Source organism: Dipodomys spectabilis, unplaced genomic scaffold, assembly GCF_019054845.1.
Source record: "Dipodomys spectabilis isolate Male_0828 unplaced genomic scaffold, ASM1905484v1 ptg000692l, whole genome shotgun sequence".
Lineage (NCBI taxonomy): Eukaryota > Metazoa > Chordata > Mammalia > Rodentia > Heteromyidae > Dipodomys > Dipodomys spectabilis.
In genome coordinates this window covers 119,022-137,958 of record NW_024871369.1, presented here as the reverse complement: position 1 = coordinate 137,958, position 18,937 = coordinate 119,022, and the positions used below count along the sequence as shown (strand labels likewise).

At 65.7% G+C, this 18,937-nt stretch overlaps 2 protein-coding genes across 2 annotated transcripts; both read left to right on the top strand.

The window, feature by feature from the left end:
* The first annotated feature begins 1,442 nt into the window (after positions 1-1,442).
* Srms (src-related kinase lacking C-terminal regulatory tyrosine and N-terminal myristylation sites) lies at positions 1,443-5,011 on the top strand. The gene is given in 15 exon segments (XM_042672285.1): positions 1,443-1,480; positions 1,580-1,698; positions 2,446-2,558; positions 2,560-2,609; positions 3,204-3,241; positions 3,244-3,336; positions 3,409-3,492; positions 3,495-3,514; positions 3,517-3,586; positions 4,202-4,401; positions 4,468-4,550; positions 4,552-4,622; positions 4,836-4,907; positions 4,910-4,985; positions 4,987-5,011. Coding segments are annotated over 15 exon segments (1,152 nt in total).
* A 6,466-nt stretch (positions 5,012-11,477) lies between these two features.
* Ptk6 (protein tyrosine kinase 6) lies at positions 11,478-18,715 on the top strand. The gene is made up of 8 exons (XM_042672276.1): positions 11,478-11,707; positions 12,610-12,731; positions 12,985-13,148; positions 13,477-13,630; positions 14,290-14,451; positions 17,470-17,651; positions 18,051-18,204; positions 18,512-18,715. Exons 1-8 carry the CDS (start codon positions 11,478-11,480, stop codon positions 18,697-18,699), a joined length of 1,356 nt encoding a protein of 451 aa, XP_042528210.1. The 3' UTR covers positions 18,700-18,715.
* The last annotated feature ends 222 nt before the right edge of the window (positions 18,716-18,937 follow it).

The window sequence follows — 18,937 nt, the reverse complement described above, 5'->3', positions numbered from 1 at the left end:
AGGGCAGCACTTGTGGGAGAGCTAATGACCGTCCGGGCCTGGGAGCACACTCATGGTGTCATTAGCCCCAGGTGCTCAGCCCTGTGCCCCAGAGAGATCCTGAGGCGGGACTTCCCTGGCAGTGCTCAGCTCTCTGCAACCTGCAGGGACCTTGACATGGGGTTCAGGGCAGGGTGTGGGAGAAGCCACACTGCTCCTGGCTCCCAAGGCCTGCTGTCCTGGGACGTGAGACCCATCACCAGCCTGAGGGTCTCATCTTCCCCTCCCTCCCCCTCCCCCCCCCCCCCCCCCCGGGCAGGACCCAGGGTCTCTAGCCGCAGGAAGAACGTGTGGAGAGCTAGGTACCTCACAGGCTGCCCCTCCTGCCCTTGAATGAGTTGTGGGCCGCTGAGCCTGCTGCCCAGGGAAACCGACCACCAGGTGACCCAGCCAGGTTGCAGCCCTGTCTTTGGCACAGCTACTCATCCAGCCTGCCTTCCAGTGCTAGCCCTGTGTCTGGGGCCCTTTGCCCCTCTGGCTCTGGGCGGGCCCCAGGCCCTGGCTGCCCCAGTTTGTGTCATGCTGGCATCTTTTGAGGCCCCTCATGACCCTGCTCCCCCATAGGTGCAGAGCCCCCACTCCCCATTCCTGGCCGGTGGAGGAGTGGATGTGCTCCCAGGGCTCTTCTGCAAGGCCTAGCCTGCTGGGTCCCTGGAAGGTTCTGGAAGGGGGAGGCTTGGATAAGAAGCTGAGCCAGCTGTACAGCCCCAGCTGGGCCTTGAGGGGCAGAGATGCAGCTTTGGGGTGGGGCGGGGAGCAGCTCTTCCTCCCCAGAGCATGGCTGGTTCCCAGGAGCCACTCTCCTGTGTCCTGCCCAGCTGCGCGCCAGGTGGAGCGGGCGCCGGCGGCCCAGGGCTGCATTCAGGCAGGCAGGCTTTTCTTCTCTGGTGCTGGCCCAACAGAGCTGGGAAAGGAGCATCTCTGACAGCACCAGGGCTCAAGGCTGAGCCCTGAGCCTGGCTCTTCTGGGACCAGGATGAGCTGAGTCCTTTCCACGCACACCCTCCCTGTCCCCACCGCTCCGGCTGCCTCTTCTGGGGCTCCCACCCCCCATCCCTGCCACCCTCCTGAGACAAGTGAGCCGCACACAGCCAGGTGGCCCCATGCCAGCCCCACCAGCAGCCCACAAGGTTCCTGGGGTCCCTATGAACCCCCCACAGGGCTCAGCAGAGGTTCAAGTGAGCCGCACACAGCCAGGTGGCCCCATTCCAGCCCCACCAGCAGTCCACAAGGTTCCTGGGGTCCCATGAACCCCCCGCAGGGCTCAGCAGAGGTTCGAGTTCGGTAGGTTGAGGGCTGGTGGTCACTTTCTGAGTGAGGGGTCGCTTGCAGCAGAGCTGCCAGAGCCTAGGCCCCGATTCATGGGTAGTTTTTCCCGTGGGCGGCAGTGTTTGAGTCACATGATGGTCACCGACCAGCCCTCACTCTGCAGCCAGGACTGGTACAGAGCCTGGGCCGGACCCCCGCAGAGGGCCTGGCATGGCCAGACGCACGGCTGGGTTACACAGGGCCAAGGTGACCCCTGCCCCTCCCCTTTCAGCTGGTATTGGGGGGGGATCAGCAGAACCAAAGCCCAGCAGCTGCTCTTGTCCGCCAACGCGCCGGGCACCTTGCTCATTAGGCCCAGCGAGAGCAGCCTTGGAGAGTTCTCCCTGTCAGGTCCGTACACCAGGGCATCGTGCCCACCCCCAGGCCAGCTACTCTTGGCCAAGATTGCCAGCTCCTTACTCATGCTAGTCAGCCAGTATCCTTGCCTGCCCTCCCCCTTCCTTCCTTCCTTCCTTCATTCCTCCTTCCCTCCCTCCCTCCCTCCCTCCCTCCCTCCCTCCCTCCCTCCCTTCCTTCCTCCCTCCCTTCTTCCCTCCCTTCCTCTCTCTCTCTCTTTCTCTTTTTATCCCTTTCTCCTTATTTTATTCACTTACTCATGAACTAGAACAAGAAGCTATGAAGCTTGCCAGGCACTGGTGGCTCACGTCTGTAATCCTGGCTACTCAGAAGGCTGAGATTTGAGGATCTCAGTTCAAAGCCAGCCTGGGTAGAAAAGCTCATGAGACTCTTATCTCCAGTGAACGCAGCCAGAAGGAGCTGTGACTCAAGTGGTAGAGCACTCGCCTTAAATAAAAAAAGCTTAGGGACAGTGCCCAAGCCCTGAGTTCCAGCCCTAGGACACACGCGCGGGGGCACGCACGCACGCGCGCACACACGCACACACGCACGCGCGCACACACACAAGCCCCTCATTACGCACTTCTGGTGTCCCCTGGGTCCCCTCACTGCCTCCTGCCCTGCAGCCCCCCCCAACATCATGCTTGTTGCCTCAGTTGCCTCCTGTCCAGTCTGAGCAGGGCCCCTTGGGAGGCTGGGGCAGGTGCAGCCAAGGCCCTGGTGTTCACCTCTGTCCCGCAGTCTGGGCCTAGGCTACCGCCTGCCACTACTGCATCTGCATGGCACCCAGCCGCAGCCTCTACCCGCAGGAAGGCCGGCCCTTCCCCACCCTGGAGGCCCTGCTTGCCAGTTGGCTACAAGGCCAACTGGAAGCGGATTCAGCCCCCCTTGCTGCAGCCCTGTGTGGCCCCGCGGCCTGAGGCCCCTTCCTCCCCCACTCTGAGCCCTGCCCCTTGAGTTCTCCTCTGGTGTGCAAGTGCTGGGGGGTCAGCTGTGCAGTGTTCTGCAGAGGAGCAGGAGGGACCTGTTTTGCGGGAGATACCACAGCTGCCCCAGCCTGAGGGCAGACGCTGTGGGAGGCTCTGTGATCTTTGAAGCGCTATCTGGGCTGTGGCAGGCTGACCCGGAGACACAGCATTCCTGAGGTGGTGGTGGGCAGGGTGGCAATCAGGTTTCTCTGTGCCCAGTGAAAGCTGGCCAGGGTGGTACTGAGTCTGAGGAGGACGGTGTCCACTCACTCCTGCTGACCGAGGCTCACTGAGGTCCTCAAAGCAGGCGTCACAGCTCTGGGCAGACCTAGGGTGCTGGGTGGAGGGCGGCGGCCTGGTGCTGGGCTCTGCTGGGGCCGCGCTGCGGGCCAGCCCCCGCACCCCACCCCCTGTGGCCTGGCGCTGGGCTCTGCTGCGAGCCAGGCTCTCCCCACCCCCCCCACCTCCCTGCCGCACCACCCGCCCAGCCTCCCTGCCGCCCCCTGCTGCCCCTGCCACGGAAGCACTGTCTCCACAGAAGGCCCTGGTGCAGGACGAGTGGGAGCAACCCACTCGGAGTTTGTCCTTCGGAGGAAGCTGGGCGAAGGCCACTTGGGGGCGGTGTGGGAAGGCCTGCAGCTGGGCTTCCTTCAAGTCAGGTGAGGCCCGCCCGGCTTCAGGCAGGCTCTGACCTCTGACCCCGGGCTCAGCTGGGGCCTGGGCGGTCCTGGAGCAGCATCTTCTTCCCCAGACGACATGAAGCTGGCCGACCTCACCAAGGAGATGGAGGCTCTGATGAGCCTGAGGCGGGAGCAGCTGATGGGCTGCACCCCGTGTGCTCTGTGTGGGGGAGCCTATGTACGTCGTCACCGAGCTCACGGGCAAGGGCCACCGCAGGCCTGCCTGGGCAGCGAGTACCACCCACACTGCCTGGCAGCCGCGCCACGGGCAGCTCTGAGACCTGTACCCCTTAGGGCCACCACCTCTGGGCAGCAGTGCCTCCTCCCTCTGGCTGGACCCTGGGCTCCTCCCTTCAGAGGAAGGAGCCGGGTCTTTCCTCCTGTGCAGCAGCGGCTCTCCTGGCTCTCCTTCAAGAGGACTGCGCTTGCAGCATCTGCCCCGGCCACGGGATGGGGCTCACCGCCAGGGCTGAGGCTCACGCAGAGGCCTTCCCATGGAGTGGGTTTGGCCAGGACTGCAGATGTCTGACCTGGCCGGCCTCTGGCCAGCAGAGCTTCAGACAGCGGCTGGTGGTTTTGAGACAGGCAAGAAGGGAGTCCAGGTTTGTCTCCAGCCTGTGAGCTGTGATTGTGGGCCCTGGGTGCGCGCCCCTCTGAGCCTCTTCCCTTGGGTCCAGGCTGGTAGCCACAGGGCAGTCCATCCAGAGGGTCCCTGGGCAGCCCAGGACCACCTCTTCCACCGACTCAATCCCTGGTGGATGTGGAGCCGAGGCAGCGCCCTGGAGGTCTCCGGGCCCCGCAGGCCTGCCCCCGGCCCCCTGGCCCTGGCTGTGGGCTTCCTCCCTGCAGACCCCGAGGGCCAGGCCCTGAGCCTGCTGCTGCTGCTGCTGCTGGGCTTCACCTGCCAGGTGGCTGAGGGCACCTGGGAACAACCTCTGGGAATGGCAAGTGGTCCTTGGGACCTGGCCACCAGGAACGTGCTTGTGGGCCATGACCTCTCCTGTAAGGTGGCTGACTTTGGTCTGGCTAGGCTCCTCAAGAAGGGTGGGGCTCGGAGCTCCGCCCCCCAGGGGAGGGCACTGTCCCCCCTCCCCCCACCCTTGCCCTCCTCCCAGGACGACGTCTACTCCCCCCTCCCCCCCAGCAGCGGCTCCAAGATCCCAGTCAAGTGGACTGCACCCGAGGCAGCCAACTACCGAGAAGTCGGATGTCTGGTCTTTTGGCATCCTGCTGTATGAGGTCTTTGCCTACGGCCAGTGTCCCTATGAAGGTGGGCCACCTGGCGGGGACAGGGCCTGTCTGGAAGTTTGGTCTGAGGGGCAGCCTGGAGGAGCGTAGCTGCTTGGGTGCTGTGGACCCCAGGGCGGGGGGGGGGGCAGGGCTGAGGCGGGAGGCCAGAGGGCTGGGAGGGAGTTCGGGGAGGCTGAAATCCCAAGGTCTTCATAGAGACCCCTGGTGGCCCCTCTTGTGACCTCACCCCCAGGAATGACCAACCACGAGACACTACAACAGATCAGCAGAGGTTGCCGGCTGCCAGGCCCGGCAGCCTGCCCGCAGAGGTCTGCGGCTCATGGAAGGACAGCCCGGAGGAGCAGCCTGCTTCGGCTGCACTGTGGGAGAAGCTGGGTGCCATCCAGGCTGCACCTGGGCCTCCTGTGACCAAGGGCTCCAGGTCCCTGCAGTCGCCACAGCCAGCAGGGCCACCCCAGGACGGTGCCTGCCACCAACGCACACCAGAGACGCCACACCGCCCGCACCGGCACCAGACACACGTCTGACTGCGGGCCCCTCTCTGCTGGGCTGGTGACACTGGCGTGTGCTCACCAGGTAGATGTCTGCTGATGGCGCAAGGCCACCAATGCCACCAAGGTGCTGTGCCGGGTGTGCCCGGGTCCCTGAGGGCACTGGGCAGAGGTGTCCATGTGGAGCCAGCAGCTCCCTTCTTGCCCCAGCCTCTTCCTGGGCCAACTCGACTCCCCCCAGGGTCAAGAGTGCCAGGCCCATTTCCTACTGTGGTTTTGTGGAAGTGGCCATACTTGGCTGCTGCTGGCTCACATCTGTCATTCTCGCTGCTCATGAGGCTGAGCAGAAAAGTCTGTGAGACCCTCATCTGCAATCAACCAGCAAAACACCAGAAATGTGCATGCGTTTTAAGTGGCAGAAAGCCAGCCTTGGGGGAAAGGGCAAGCGGGAGCGCCAGGCCCCGAGTCCTCGCCCTGGTGGTGTTGCCTATGTGCACACGCACGTGAGTGCACACACACAGACCCCCCCCCCCCCCCACACACAGCCTGAGCTGTGGTTCCCAGGAAGACCTCAGCTGCATACTGGCACCAATGGCCCTGCACCAACACTGCCCCCTCCCACCCACAGGCAGGGCAGGCTCGGGTACAGGAAGGTGGCACCCAATAAACATGCTCCCAACGACGGAGGTCTGCCCAGGTGGTTGCATCCCAGAGCCTGACGCTGGTCCACCCAGCCTGCAAAGGGACAGAGACCTGGACTAGTACAGCGAGGCACGGTACCCGGATGGCATCTGTGCAGCGCCCCGGGGCCTCGTGAAAGCCTCAGGCCTCGCTGGGCCGGGCTGGATTGAGCCGGGCAGGCTGGGTCATTCCAGCAGGCCACATTTGCATTTGGGGGAGCCTCTCGCTCCCCAGGAAGGGCAGGAATCTGAGTCACCCCAGGCCCACCTCAGCCTCGCAGCCGCTGTACTCAGAAGCCTGTGGGGAGAGGTCGGCTGGGTTGAGGCTGCAGCCCCTTCCGTGGGTTTGTCTGGGCACCTCCTCAGCCGCTGCACGGCAGCTCGGGCTCTCCTGAGACTTCCCTGCTCCTGCTGGGAACCCGTGAGCCAGGCCACTGCCCAGGACTCAGCTCGGACCCAGCCACCCAAGGCTGGCTCCTCACATCGAGGCCAGCACTGTCTTCTTCCTGGCTAGTCCTCATCTGAGCTCTCCGCTGCCCTTCCTTGCAGCTTGGTAAGACACGGAACTGGGCAGGCCAGCACGCTTGTGAACCTGCTAAATAATCCACATGCCTATTCTGTTGTTGTTGTTGCTGTGGGTCGTGGGGCCTGAACACTGTTCCTCAGCTCTTCAGCTCAAGGCGAGCACTCTGCCACTTGAGCCACAGCGCCACTTCCTGTTTTCTAGTGGTTTATTGGAGATAAGAGTCTCACAGAAGCTGGGCGCCGGTGGCTCACGCCTGTCATCCTAGCTACTCAGGAGGCTGAGATCTAAGGATCGAGGTTCAAAGCCAGCCTGGGCAGGAAAGTCCATGAGACTCTTATCTCCAACAAACCACTAGAAAACCAGAAATGGTGCTGTGGCTCACGCGGTAGAGAGCTCGCCTTGAGCTGAAGAGCGCAGGGACAGCGCCCAGGCCCAGAGTTCAAGCCCCACGACTGACCAAAAATAAAAAAGAAGTCTCACAGACTTTCCTGCCCCATCTGGCTTTAAACTGTGATCCTCAGATCTCAGCCTCCTGAGTAGCTAGGATGACAGGTGTGAGCCACTGGCGCCCGGCTTCACCTGCCTATTCTTAACCTCAAAATGAAAAATGGACTTGCCTCCACTGTCTACCTTTTAAGAAAGACAAACTTTAGGGGTTGCAGCTGGGGTGGTGTTTGCTTAGTATATAGGCGGTCTTGGGTGAGTATGTAGGAGCAGTTACTGCTCAAGTTCCAGGTGATTCTTTGTTACAGCTCGGCAATCCCCACCCCCCACCCAGCGCAGCTTCCGGCAGACCTCGAGGTAGGAACCGTGCGGTGGGGGGCTCATTACAGGGGGGGGCGTTACCCTGGGGAGAATCAGCCTCAGATCCACTGGCTGGGGTGGGGGCACAATGGCTGATAGGAGTGGGAGGGGGTGAGCTGGAGGGGGGTGGAGGGTGGGGTAGGAAGGAGGGGACCCAGGCCCCGGGGCCCTTGCTATCCTGTGTGGACTGCAGGCATGCTCGGGCAGCTCCTCCTCCAGCAGGCTCACCCAGAGGCCCTGCTGTGCCCCACTGCGCCCCGCTGTGCCCCCTCTGCCCCGCTGTGTCCCCTCTGCCCCCTCTGCCCCGCTGTGCCCCGCTGTGCCCCCTCTGCCCCGCTGTGCCCCCTCTGCCCCGCTGCGCCCCGCTGCGCCCCGCTGTGCCCCCTCTGCCCCGCTGCGCCCCGCTGCGCCCCGCTGCGCCCCGCTGTGCCCCGCTGTGCCCCCTCTGCCCCGCTGTGCCCTCTCTGCCCCCTCTGCCCCGCTGTGCCCCGCTGTGCCCCCTCTGCCCTGCTGTGCCCCCTCTGTCCCGCTGTGCCCCCTCTGCCCCGCTGTGCCCCCTCTGCCCCCTCTGCCCCGCTGTGCCCCGCTGTGCCCCCTCTGCCCCGCTGTGCCCCCTCTGCCCCGCTGTGCCCCCTCTGCCCCGCTGTGCCCCCTCTGCCCCCTCTGCCCCGCTGTGCCCCGCTGTGCCCCCTCTGCCCCGCTGTGCCCCCTCTGCCCCGCTGTGCCCCCTCTGCCCCGCTGTGCCCCCTCTGCCCCCTCTGCCCTGCTGTGCCCCCTCTGCCCCGCTGTGTCCCCTCTGCCCCGCTGTGCCCCACTGCGCCCCCTCTGCCCCGCTGCGCCCCCTCTGCCCCGCTGCGCCCCCTCTGCCCCCTCTGCCCCGCTGTGCCCCGCTGCGCCCCCTCTGCCCCCTCTGCCCCGCTGTGCCCCGCTGCGCCCCCTCTGCCCCGCTGTGTCCCCTCTGCCCCGCTGTGCCCCGCTGCGCCCCATCTGCCCCGCTGTGCCCCCTCTGCCCCGCTGTGCCCCCTCTGCCCCGCTGTGTCCCGTCTGCCCCGCTGTGCCCCCTCTGCCCCGCTGTGTCCCCTCTGCCCCGCTGTGCCCCGCTGCGCCCCCTCTGCCCCGCTGCGCCCCCTCTGCCCCGCTGCGCCCCCTCTGCCCCCTCTGCCCCCCTGTGCCCCGCTGCGCCCCCTCTGCCCCCTCTGCCCCGCTGTGCCCCGCTGTGCCCCCTCTGCCCCGCTGTGCCCCCTCTGCCCCGCTGTGTCCCCTCTGCCCCGCTGCGCCCCCTCTGCCCCGCTGTGCCCCCTCTGCCCCCTCTGCCCTGCTGTGCCCCCTCTGCCCCGCTGTGCCCCCTCTGCCCCCTCTGCCCTGCTGTGCCCCCTCTGCCCCGCTGTGCCCCCTCTGCCCCCTCTGCCCTGCTGTGCCCCCTCTGCCCTGCTGTGCCCCCTCTGCCCCGCTGTGCCCCCTCTGCCCCGCTGTGCCCCGCTGCGCCCCGCTGTGCCCCCTCTGCCCCGCTGTGCCCCGCTGTGCCCCCTCTGCCCCGCTGTGTCCCCTCTGCCCCGCTGTGCCCCCTCTGCCCCGCTGTGCCCCCTCTGCCCCGCTGTGTCCCCTCTGCCCCGCTGTGCCCCCTCTGCCCCGCTGCGCCCCCTCTGCCCCGCTGTGTCCCCTCTGCCCCGCTGTGCCCCCTCTGCCCCGCTGTGTCCCCTCTGCCCCGCTGTGCCCCCTCTGCCCCGCTGTGTCCCCTCTGCCCCGCTGTGCCCCGCTGCGCCCCCTCTGCCCCGCTGCGCCCCCTCTGCCCCGCTGCGCCCCCTCTGCCCCCTCTGCCCCCCTGTGCCCCGCTGCGCCCCCTCTGCCCCCTCTGCCCCGCTGTGCCCCGCTGTGCCCCCTCTGCCCCGCTGTGCCCCCTCTGCCCCGCTGTGTCCCCTCTGCCCCGCTGCGCCCCCTCTGCCCCGCTGTGCCCCCTCTGCCCCCTCTGCCCTGCTGTGCCCCCTCTGCCCCGCTGTGCCCCCTCTGCCCCCTCTGCCCTGCTGTGCCCCCTCTGCCCCGCTGTGCCCCCTCTGCCCCCTCTGCCCTGCTGTGCCCCCTCTGCCCTGCTGTGCCCCCTCTGCCCCGCTGTGCCCCCTCTGCCCCGCTGTGCCCCGCTGCGCCCCGCTGTGCCCCCTCTGCCCCGCTGTGCCCCGCTGTGCCCCCTCTGCCCCGCTGTGCCCCCTCTGCCCCGCTGTGCCCCCTCTGCCCCGCTGTGCCCCCTCTGCCCCGCTGTGCCCCCTCTGCCCCGCTGTGCCCCGCTGTGCCCCGCTGTGCCCCGCTGTGCCCCCTCTGCCCCGCTGCGCCCCCTCTGCCCCGCTGCGCCCCCTCTGCCCCGCTGCACCCCGCTGTGCCCCCTCTGCCCCCTCTGCCCCGCTGTGCCCCGCTGTGTCCCCTCTGCCCCGCTGCGCCCCCTCTGCCCCCTCTGCCCCGCTGTGCCCCCTCTGCCCCCTCTGCCCCACTGTGCCCCTCTGCCCCCTCTGCCCCGCTGTGCCCCGCTGTGTCCCCTCTGCCCCGCTGTGCCCCGCTGTGTCCCCTCTGCCCCGCTGCGCCCCCTCTGCCCCCTCTGCCCCGCTGTGCCCCCTCTGCCCCCTCTGCCCTGCTGTGCCCCGCTGTGCCCCGCTGTGCCCCCTCTGCCCCCTCTGCCCCGCTGTGCCCCCTCTGCCCCCTCTGCCCTGCTGTGCCCCGCTGTGCCCCCTCTGCCCCGCTGTGTCCCCTCTGCCCCGCTGTGCCCCCTCTGCCCCGCTGTGCCCCCTCTGCCCCGCTGTGCCCCCTCTGCCCCCTCTGCCCCGCTGTGCCCCCTCTGCCCCCTCTGCCCTGCTGTGCCCCGCTGTGCCCCGCTGCGCCCCCTCTGCCCCCTCTGCCCCGCTGTGCCCCGCTGTGTCCCCTCTGCCCCGCTGTGCCCCGCTGTGTCCCCTCTGCCCCGCTGTGCCCCCTCTGCCCCCTCTGCCCCGCTGTGCCCCCTCTGCCCCCTCTGCCCTGCTGTGCCCCGCTGTGTCCCCTCTGCCCCGCTGTGCCCCCTCTGCCCCCTCTGCCCTGCTGTGCCCCGCTGTGCCCCGCTGCGCCCCCTCTGCCCCCTCTGCCCCGCTGTGCCCCCTCTGCCCCCTCTGCCCTGCTGTGCCCCGCTGTGCCCCCTCTGCCCCCTCTGCCCCACTGCGCCCCCTCTGCCCCGCTGCGCCCCGGTGCGCCCCCTCTGCCCCGCTGCGCCCCGCTGCGCCCCGCTGCGCCCCGCTGTGCCCCGCTGCACCCCACTCTGCCCCACTGCGCCCCGCTGTGCCCCACTCTGCCCCACTGCGCCCCGCTGTGCCCCGCTGCGCCCCCTCTGCCCCCTCTGCCCCACTGCGCCCCGCTGTGCCCCACTCTGCCCCGCTGCGCCCCCTTTGCCCCGCTGCGCCCCGCTGTGCCCCACTCTGCCCCGCTGCACCCCACTCTGCCCCACTGCGCCCCGCTGTGCCCCACTCTGCCCTGCTGCGCCCCCTTTGCCCCGCTGCGCCCCGCTGCGCCCCGCTGCGCCCCACTGCACCCCGCTGTGCCCCACTCTGCCCCACTGCGCCCCGCTGTGCCCCGCTGCGCCCCGCTGCGCCCCACTCTGCCCCGCTGCGCCCCACTCTGCCCCACTGCGCCCCGCTGTGCCCTGCAGTGCCTGCTATGCCCCTTTACTCCCCGGGTCCTGGCCCCGCAGGCCTGGGAGTGTCTGCACACTCAGGTGGACAGTGTTGTAGCACCCTTCCCGGGCTGAGTCAGAAGCCCGGGCCCAGGTGTGCCCTTGATCCTCGCTATCACCCGAATCCTGGCACTGCCCTGTCTCCTTCTTCGTATCAAACCGGGGGCCCATCCACCCCAGACCAGGTCCTAGACCGGGGCCCCGTCAACCCCAGACCTTGGGGGGTAGCCCTCAGCCTGCCGTGCCCACCAGCTCTCGTCTCTGGTAGTGGGAGGCAGCCCTTGGAGGGGAGCTGTCCAGCAAGAGCAGGGAGCCTCCTGGTGGAAGAGAGGCTGCAGCGTGTGCTCAGAAACCCGCCCACAACCCTCATCCCCCTTCTGTATTTCACCCACACTTCCAAGTGCTACCCATGTGGCCATGGCTTCATCTGACCCCACCTGCCTCCCACATGGCCACAGACAGTGTGAGTGCCCAGCATGAAGGCCCTGGCAGGCCGAGGATGGGGGGGGGCAGGTGGGGAGCAGGCCGGCCAGGCTCTCTGAGCGGAACCAGGACCTGCCCAGGCCCTGGGAGTGGCTGGCCTTTGCTAACCTCAGGAACGGGCGGGGCAGTCTGCTGAGTTGGCCCTACCTCCTCCTCCCAGCTTCGGTGCCAGGCCCAGCCCACAGCTGGCCCTGCTTCCCTGCCTGCCATGGTGTCCCGCGGCCAGGACCCCCTGGGCCCCAAGTACGTGGGCCTCTGGGACTTTGATGCCAGAACAGACGAGGAGCTGAGCTTCCGGGCGGGGGACCCGCTCCGCGTGGTCTGGAGGGAGGAGCAGTGGTGGTGGGCCAGGCGGCTGGACGCAGCGGGCAGGACCCTGGCCGAGGGCTACGTGCCCCACAACTACCTGGCTGAGGAGGAGACGGTGGAGTCTGAGCCGTGAGTGGCCCCGGGCGGCGGGCACCAGGGAGGGCAGGGCCCCAGGGCCAGAGACCACGGCTGTACCACAGAGGCCACACGTCTGGCTGGTCCTAGCCTGGGTGTGCCACCCTGGTACCTGGCAGGGCTGGCCATGTGAACGTGTGGCCTCTGGGGACAGGGCCTCTCTCTCCTTTCCACCCACGACCACCTCCAGTCATGAGTGCGGCTCTGTGACTCTCAGGGCCGAGGTCCGGGGTGGGCGGCCAGGACACTGGTAGCGAAGTGTGTGCCAGCATAGGGCCTTTGGGTGTGACATTTACTCACTTTCCAAACAGCCAGAACCAGGTCTGCGACCTACTTAGTAGACAGGATGGTACTGGGACATGCCTGTCACCCACAGCGTGTGTGGGAAGAAATGGTCCAGTCCATGTCCCTCTGCCTGGCACCCGGGACCCGTGCCCCCTCCCCTCCCCTCCCCTCCCTGCTGCTGCCCCTGATGCAGTCCATGCCCCCTCCCCTCCCCTCCCCTCCCTGCTGCTGCCCCTGGTCCAGTCCATACCCCTCCCCTTCCCTCCCCTCCCCTCCCCTCTGCCTGGCACCCGGGACCCATGCCCCCTCTCCTCCCCTCCCCTCCCTGCTGCTGCCCCTGGTCCAGTCCATGCCCCCTCCCCTCCCGTCCCCTCCCTGCTGCTGCCCCTGGTCCAGTCCATGCTACCCCCACCCCGTCCTCTACGTGGGGGGCTTCCAGAGCCCGTGAGCTCCAGGGACAGCTGGCACAGGTGGCAGCACCTGAGGACCTGGTGTCTGAGGCAGCTCTGAGCTGGCCTGAGGGGCCCCAGCACCGATGGGCAGAGAGGCCCCGTGGGGTGGGCTGAGGGCTGGGTCGGGGTCCTGTGGAGTCAGACTCTGCCTCCCTGCAGGTGGTTCTTCGGCCGCATCTCCCGCTCGGAAGCCACGCAGCGGCTGCAGGCAGAGGGCGGCTCCACCGGCTCGTTTTTGGTCAGGGTCAGCGAGAAGCCGGGTGCTGACTACGTGCTCTCAGGTACCTGGGCCGGGGGGATCCCAGGGCCGTCGGGTCACACGGAGGCCTCCACGGGCAGGAGGCAAGGGGCCCCTCTGGGGTGGGGGCTTCTCTGAGCTCCTCTCGGGCTGACCCACAGGGGTCCTGTCCTATGCGTGGCCCTGCACTTGAGAGCTGGGAGCAGGAGCTGGACACGGGAAGCGGCCCTGCCTGGGAGAGGGCTGGGGTCCTGGGCCGCGCGGCCCCTCACCGTTCGGCCCACCGCCCTCCCCAGTGCGGGATGCCCAGGCCGTTCGGCACTACCGGATTCGGCGGCTCTCGGGCGGCCGGCTGCACCTGAACGACACGGTGTCCTTCCCCAGCCTGCCGGAGCTGGTGAGCTATCACAGGGCCCGGAGCCTGGCTCCCGGCCTGCGGCTGACCACGCCCTGCTGGAAGGTAGGCCCCGCCCCCGTGCAGCCGCCCCTCGGGAGGGAGCGCAGATGCGCAGGGACGCGCCCGGCCGTCACTCAGCTGTGCTGCAGGAGCTCGGTGAAGCCCCACACGGGGAATTCCCAAAGAGAGCCAAAAGCTAGAGAGGACCCTGGCCGTGCCCCAGGGTAGGGGCGCTCAGCCTTTGCCATGCTGGGTGGGGCCCTCAGTGTGGGGCGGAGTCCGAGCTCCCTGGGCAGGCTTGGAGAAAGCCCTTCCTGAGCACCAGCGCTGGCTGGCACCCTGCCGGCCCGGTCTTCTCTGCCCTGTCTTCTCTGCCCGCCTCTCTCTCCAGCACGAGTCGGAGCCTCTGCCGCAGTGGGCGGACTGGGAGCGGCCGCGGGAGGAGTTCACGCTATGCAGGAAGCTGGGGGCTGGTTATTTTGGGGAGGTCTTTGAGGGGCTCTGGAAAGACCAAGTCCGAGTGGCCGTCAAGGTGATCTCTCGAGGTGAGTAGGGTCATGGTCCGCTTGGTCAGGGGCTCTTCCCACCACCTGGTCCTCCACCAGGGCTGTGCCTGACGCAGACACCGGCCTACACAGCACCCTGGAGGGGTGCTTTCTTCTCATGATGCCCAGGTTTTCGTTTTGCCAGTCCTGGGATGTGAACTCAGGGCCTGAGCCCTGCCCCTGAGCCCTGTCCCTGAGCCTTTTTGTGCTCAAGGCTAGCTCTCTAGCACTTGAGCCACAGCTCCACCTCCAGCTTTTTCTGAGTGGTTCATTGGAGTTAAGAGTCTCACGGACTTTCCTGCCCGGGCTGGCTTCAAACCGTGATCCTCAGATCTCAGCCTCCTCAGTAGCTAGGATGACAGGCATGAGCACCGCCGCACCTGGAGGCACCTTGTTTTTCCCTAAATGCACTTACTAGCTAAAGAAATTTAAATCCTTAACGAAATAGGAAACTTAAAATAATCACTAGAAGTCTGACAGGCTCACCTGAACCCCAGAGCCTCTAGGGTTTGTCCCCAAACCACACGGGCCAGCAGAGCAGCCCAGAAGCTTCTGCTGGGGCGGGGCAGGCTTGTGTGGCCTGGAGTGTCAGGCCCCAGGACATCCATGTTCTCAGAGCCCCTGCAGGGCAGGTCATTCCCACCGGCCCCTCCTCGCAGACAACCTCCAGCACCAGCACACCTTCCAGTCGGAGATCCAGGCCATGAAGCAGCTGCGGCACAAGCACATCCTGGCGCTGTACGCGGTGGCATCCCTGGGGGACCCTGTCTACATCATCACCGAGCTCATGGCCAAGGGCAGCCTGCTGGAGCTGCTGCGGGGTGAGTGAGCAGCCCGCCCTGCCCAGAGCTCCCAGAGCCTGGGAAACACAGAGAAGACCGTGAAGATGTAGATTGTCCATTTCTTGTAGGATAGCCAGCGAATTCTCGAACAAGCCTGTCTCCCCCCTCTCTCCCCTGACCCCCTGGCTGGTGGTCAAGCACCCGGCCTCACTTCCAACCGCTAATCACTTGTTTGACCAAGAAATGACTTAAACTGGGTCTGGTGGCTCACGCTTGTCATCCTAGCTACTCTGGAGGCCGAGATCTGAGGATCACAGGTCAAAGCCAGCCCGGGCAGGAAGTCCATAAGACTCTTATCTCCAATGAACCACTAGAATGCTGGAAGTGGCGCTGTGGCTCAAGTGGTAGAACACTCACCTTGAGCTGAAGAGCTGAGGGACAGCGCCCAGGCCCAGAGTTCAAGCCCCATGACCACACACACACACACACACATTAATATTGTTATTATAAGGTGACATACAGAGGGAGCACTTTTTTTTTTTTTTGGTCAGTCATAGGGCTTGAACTCTGGGCCTGGGCGCTGTCCCTCAGCTCTTCAGCTCAAAGCTAGCACTCTACCACTTGAGCCACAGCACCACTTCTGGTTTCCTGACTGGTTTATTAGAGATAAGAGTCTCATGGACTTTCCTGCCCGGGCTGGCTTTGAACTGAGATCCTCAGATCTCAGCCTCCTGAGTAGCTTGGATTATAGGCGTGAGCCACCGGTGCCTGGCTCAATAAAACATTTTTTTAAGAAGAAGTAGAGTGCTTGCCTAGCAAACACAAGCACTGAATTTAGGGTACTGGTAGCTCAGCTACTGAGTTTAGCTGGGTACTGGTGGCTCAGATACTGGGTTTAGCTGGGTACTGGTGGCTCAGCTACTCAAGAAGCTGAGACCTGAGATCTGAGATTTGTAATTTGAAGCAAATCTTTGTAATTTGAAGAGTCTCACTGACTCTTATCTCTAATTAACTAGCAAAAAAGTGGAAAGTAGAGGTATGGCTCAAATGGTAGAGTGCCAGCCTTGAGCAAAAAGCCAAGTGAGAGTGTGAGGCTCTGAATTCAAGTCCCAACACTGGTGTGTGTGTGCACACACTCACACTCACCCCTGAGCGCAAACCCCAGTACTGCCAAAAGAAATGACTTAAAATGTGATTAATGCACTTGAGGAACACAGCTCAGTATAGATGAGGAGAGCCACGTGGGGTTGGAGGCGCTGCCCAGTACAGATGAGGAGAGCCACGTGGGGTTGGAGGCGCTGCTCAGTACAGATGAGGAGAGCCACGTGGGGTTGGAGGCGCTGCCCAGTACAGATGAGGAGAGCCACGTGGGGTTGGAGGCGCTGCCCAGTACAGATGAGGAGAGCCACGTGGGGTTGGAGGCGCTGCTCAGTTGGTAGAGCCTGAGCCACTCTTGGGGTTGGAGGCGCTGCTCAGTTGGCAGAGCCTGAGCCACTCTTGGGGTTGGAGGCGCTGCTCAGTTGGTAGAGCCTGAGCCACTCTTGGGGTTGGAGGCGCTGCTCAGTTGGTAGAGCCTGAGCCACTCTTGGGGTTGGAGGCGCTGCTCAGTTGGTAGAGCCTGAGCCACTCTTGGGGTTGGAGGCGCTGCTCAGTTGGTAGAGCCTGAGCCACTCTTGGGGTTGGAGGCGCTGCTCAGTTGGTAGAGCCTGAGCCACTCTTGGGGTTGGAGGCGCTGCTCAGTTGGTAGAGCCTGAGCCACTCTTGGGGTTGGAGGCGCTGCTCAGTTGGCAGAGCCTGAGCCACTCTTGGGGTTGGAGGCGCTGCTCAGTTGGTAGAGCCTGAGCCACTCTTGGGGTTGGAGGCGCTGCTCAGTTGGTAGAGCCTGAGCCACTCTTGGGGTTGGAGGCGCTGCTCAGTTGGTAGAGCCTGAGCCACTCTTGGGGTTGGAGGCGCTGCTCAGTTGGTAGAGCCTGAGCCACTCTTGGGGTTGGAGGCGCTGCTCAGTTGGTAGAGCCTGAGCCACTCTTGGGGTTGGAGGCGCTGCTCAGTTGGTAGAGCCTGAGCCACTGAGAGAAAACATCGGTAGAGTTTGAGTCTCAGTCTCAGACCCGACAAAAAAGTTGCAATGATTACACCCGTAGCCAGTGCAGTCCACTTTACCAGTGGGCTCAGAGTGGTCTGTCGGCCCTGCAGCTTCTCCGGCCCAGGACCTGCTGCCTCTCATACTCTCCAAGAGCATCATCTTCAATGCCAAAACCACGACGGTCTTTCCCAAGCCACTGAGATGCTCTATTTCCAAATCCTAGAACAAAACGCTGCACTTAGGAAGAATGACATCGTGTGTTTGTGTGTGCCTGTGAAACGTGTTTGCGTGTCACATTTACAATTCTCATGTCAGAAAGTTTGTAACCTGTTTTTCACATAACAAGCTCCATTGTCCAACGCAGCCAGATAAGCTACAGCCCCCAGCCATGCCTGCCGCCCCGCCTCGGGAGGGTGCCCAGGGTAGGTGACAGAGCTGTGGCCGATGCCCGGATACACAAATCTTGGAGCTGAGTTGACTTTCTCAGCCCCCAGAGCGAAGCTGCGGGGCAGAGGTGGTGTGTGCACTGCTCTTGGACCAGATGCACACTGTGGAGGGACTGGGCTGGCCTGTGCTTCTGTGCTGATCTTAAGCCAGGCCTCCCGGCCTCCCTAGCCCTCCCGCCCTCCCCTGGCCTCCCCAGCCCTCCCGCCCTCCCCTGGCCTCCTGCCCTCCTGCCCTCCCCTGCCCTCCCCTGGCCTCCTGCCCTCCCCTGGCCTCCTGCTCTCCCCTGCCCTCCCCTGGCCTCCCCTGGCCTCCTGCCCTCCCCTGCTCTCCTGCCCTCCCTTGCTCTCCCCTGGCCTCCTGCCCTCCCCTGCTCTCCTGCCCTCCCCTGGCCTCCTGCCCTCCCCTGGCCTCCCCTGGCCTCCTGCCCTCCCCTGCTCTCCTGCCCTCCCCTGCCCTCCCCTGGCCTCCCCAGCCCTCCTGCCCTCCCCTGGTTGGCCGGCTGACTCTGACCTCCGGTTGTGCTGCAGAGTCTGATGAGAAGGTCCTGCCCGGGTCAGAGCTGGCAGACATGGCGGCACAGGTGGCTGCGGGCATGTGCTATCTAGAATCACAGAACTATATCCACCGAGACCTGGCTGCCAGGAACATCCTCGTGGGGGAGAGCAACATCTGCAAAGTGGGCGACTTCGGGTTGGCCCGGCTCATCAAGGTGGGCTCCGGGGGATGGCCCGGGTGGTGGGGCCTCCTCTCCTCTGGGCTCCTGGCTGCAATCTCAGCCACGCGGGGAGAGATTCCTTGCGGACAAGGGGCGGCTTCGTCCACACAGATGTGGCCCCACTCCCGGGTGCGCTGGCCCAGCCCTCGGCACCCAGACGTAAGCTGGAGCCTCCTGCATTTGCCGCCCGTGTTCTTCACAGCCTTGCTCCCCGCTGCCTCCGTCTGCGCCCGGGCCCAGGCAGTCCTATGGAGCCTGCCTGGACCCCCTCCAGCGCCGCGGGCAGCAGTCAGCCATCAGACTGGGCAGCACCGCGGGCAGCAGACTTGCCCCCAGGACCTTGGCCCCACTGTCCACACTGCAGGCGGGTCACTGGCCCCTGTGTGGTTGCAGGAGGACATCTACCTTTCTCACGAGCACAGCATCCCCTACAAGTGGACGGCTCCCGAGGCGCTCTCCCGAGGGCATTACTCCATCAAGTCTGATGTCTGGTCCTTCGGCGTTCTCCTCCATGAGATCTTCAGCAGGGGTCAGACCCCCTACCCAGGTATTCTCCCCGGTGCCTCTGCCTGAAGAGGAGGTGGGGCAGGGCCCTGGTGTCCAGCAGAAGCGCTGCCCGGGGGCCTCGCCCCTGAAGCGTTTGCTGGCCCTCCAGGGCAGCTGCTCCTCTGCCCTGTCCTGGCGTGACCTCCTGGCATCTCTGTCCAGAGGGCATGTGCTGAGGCACCCTGCATGGCAGGCCACCGTGCCCTGTGCCGGGGAAAGCTTCCGGAGGGACTGGCAGGCAGCTGTGTGCCAGGGGGCACCAGCACCAGCCTCCCTCTCTCCAGCTCCGCCTTCCCTCCTGGCCGCAGGCATGTCCAACCATGAGGCCTTCCTGAGGGTGAGCGCAGGCTACCGAATGCCCTGCCCCGCAGGGTGCCCGCCCAGCGTGCACCAGCTGATGTGCTCCTGCTGGAGCCAGGATCCCGAGCGGAGGCCTTGCTTCAGAGACCTGCGTGAGCGGCTGTCCAGCCTCACCAGGTACGAGAACCCGCTCTGAACAGCCCAGAGGCAGCCAGGCCGGGCGGACGAGGGGCCTGCCGCCGTCCCGGACATCCTCTGGCTACAAAGTGGGCACAGAAGACACACGGCAAACACAGCAAATGTGGCTCGGTGGGACCAGCAGAGCAGAGCAGCGGCCCCTCTCCACCCCTTCCTTCAGGACAGTCCCCAGGAGGCCACTGTCTCTGTTCTCCCTGCTCCGTGATCTCGTGGCACAGGTGTCCTGCCTGTCCCTG

Coding starts and splice junctions, on each gene's coding strand:
- Ptk6 (XM_042672276.1), top strand. CDS start 11,478: ATGGTGTCCCGCGGCCAGGACCCCCTGGGCCCCAAGTACGTGGGCCTC. Junction 11,708..12,609: donor GAGACGGTGGAGTCTGAGCC/GTGAGTGGCCCC, acceptor GCCTCCCTGCAG/GTGGTTCTTCGGCCGCATCT. Junction 18,205..18,511: donor GGGTCAGACCCCCTACCCAG/GTATTCTCCCCG, acceptor TCCTGGCCGCAG/GCATGTCCAACCATGAGGCC.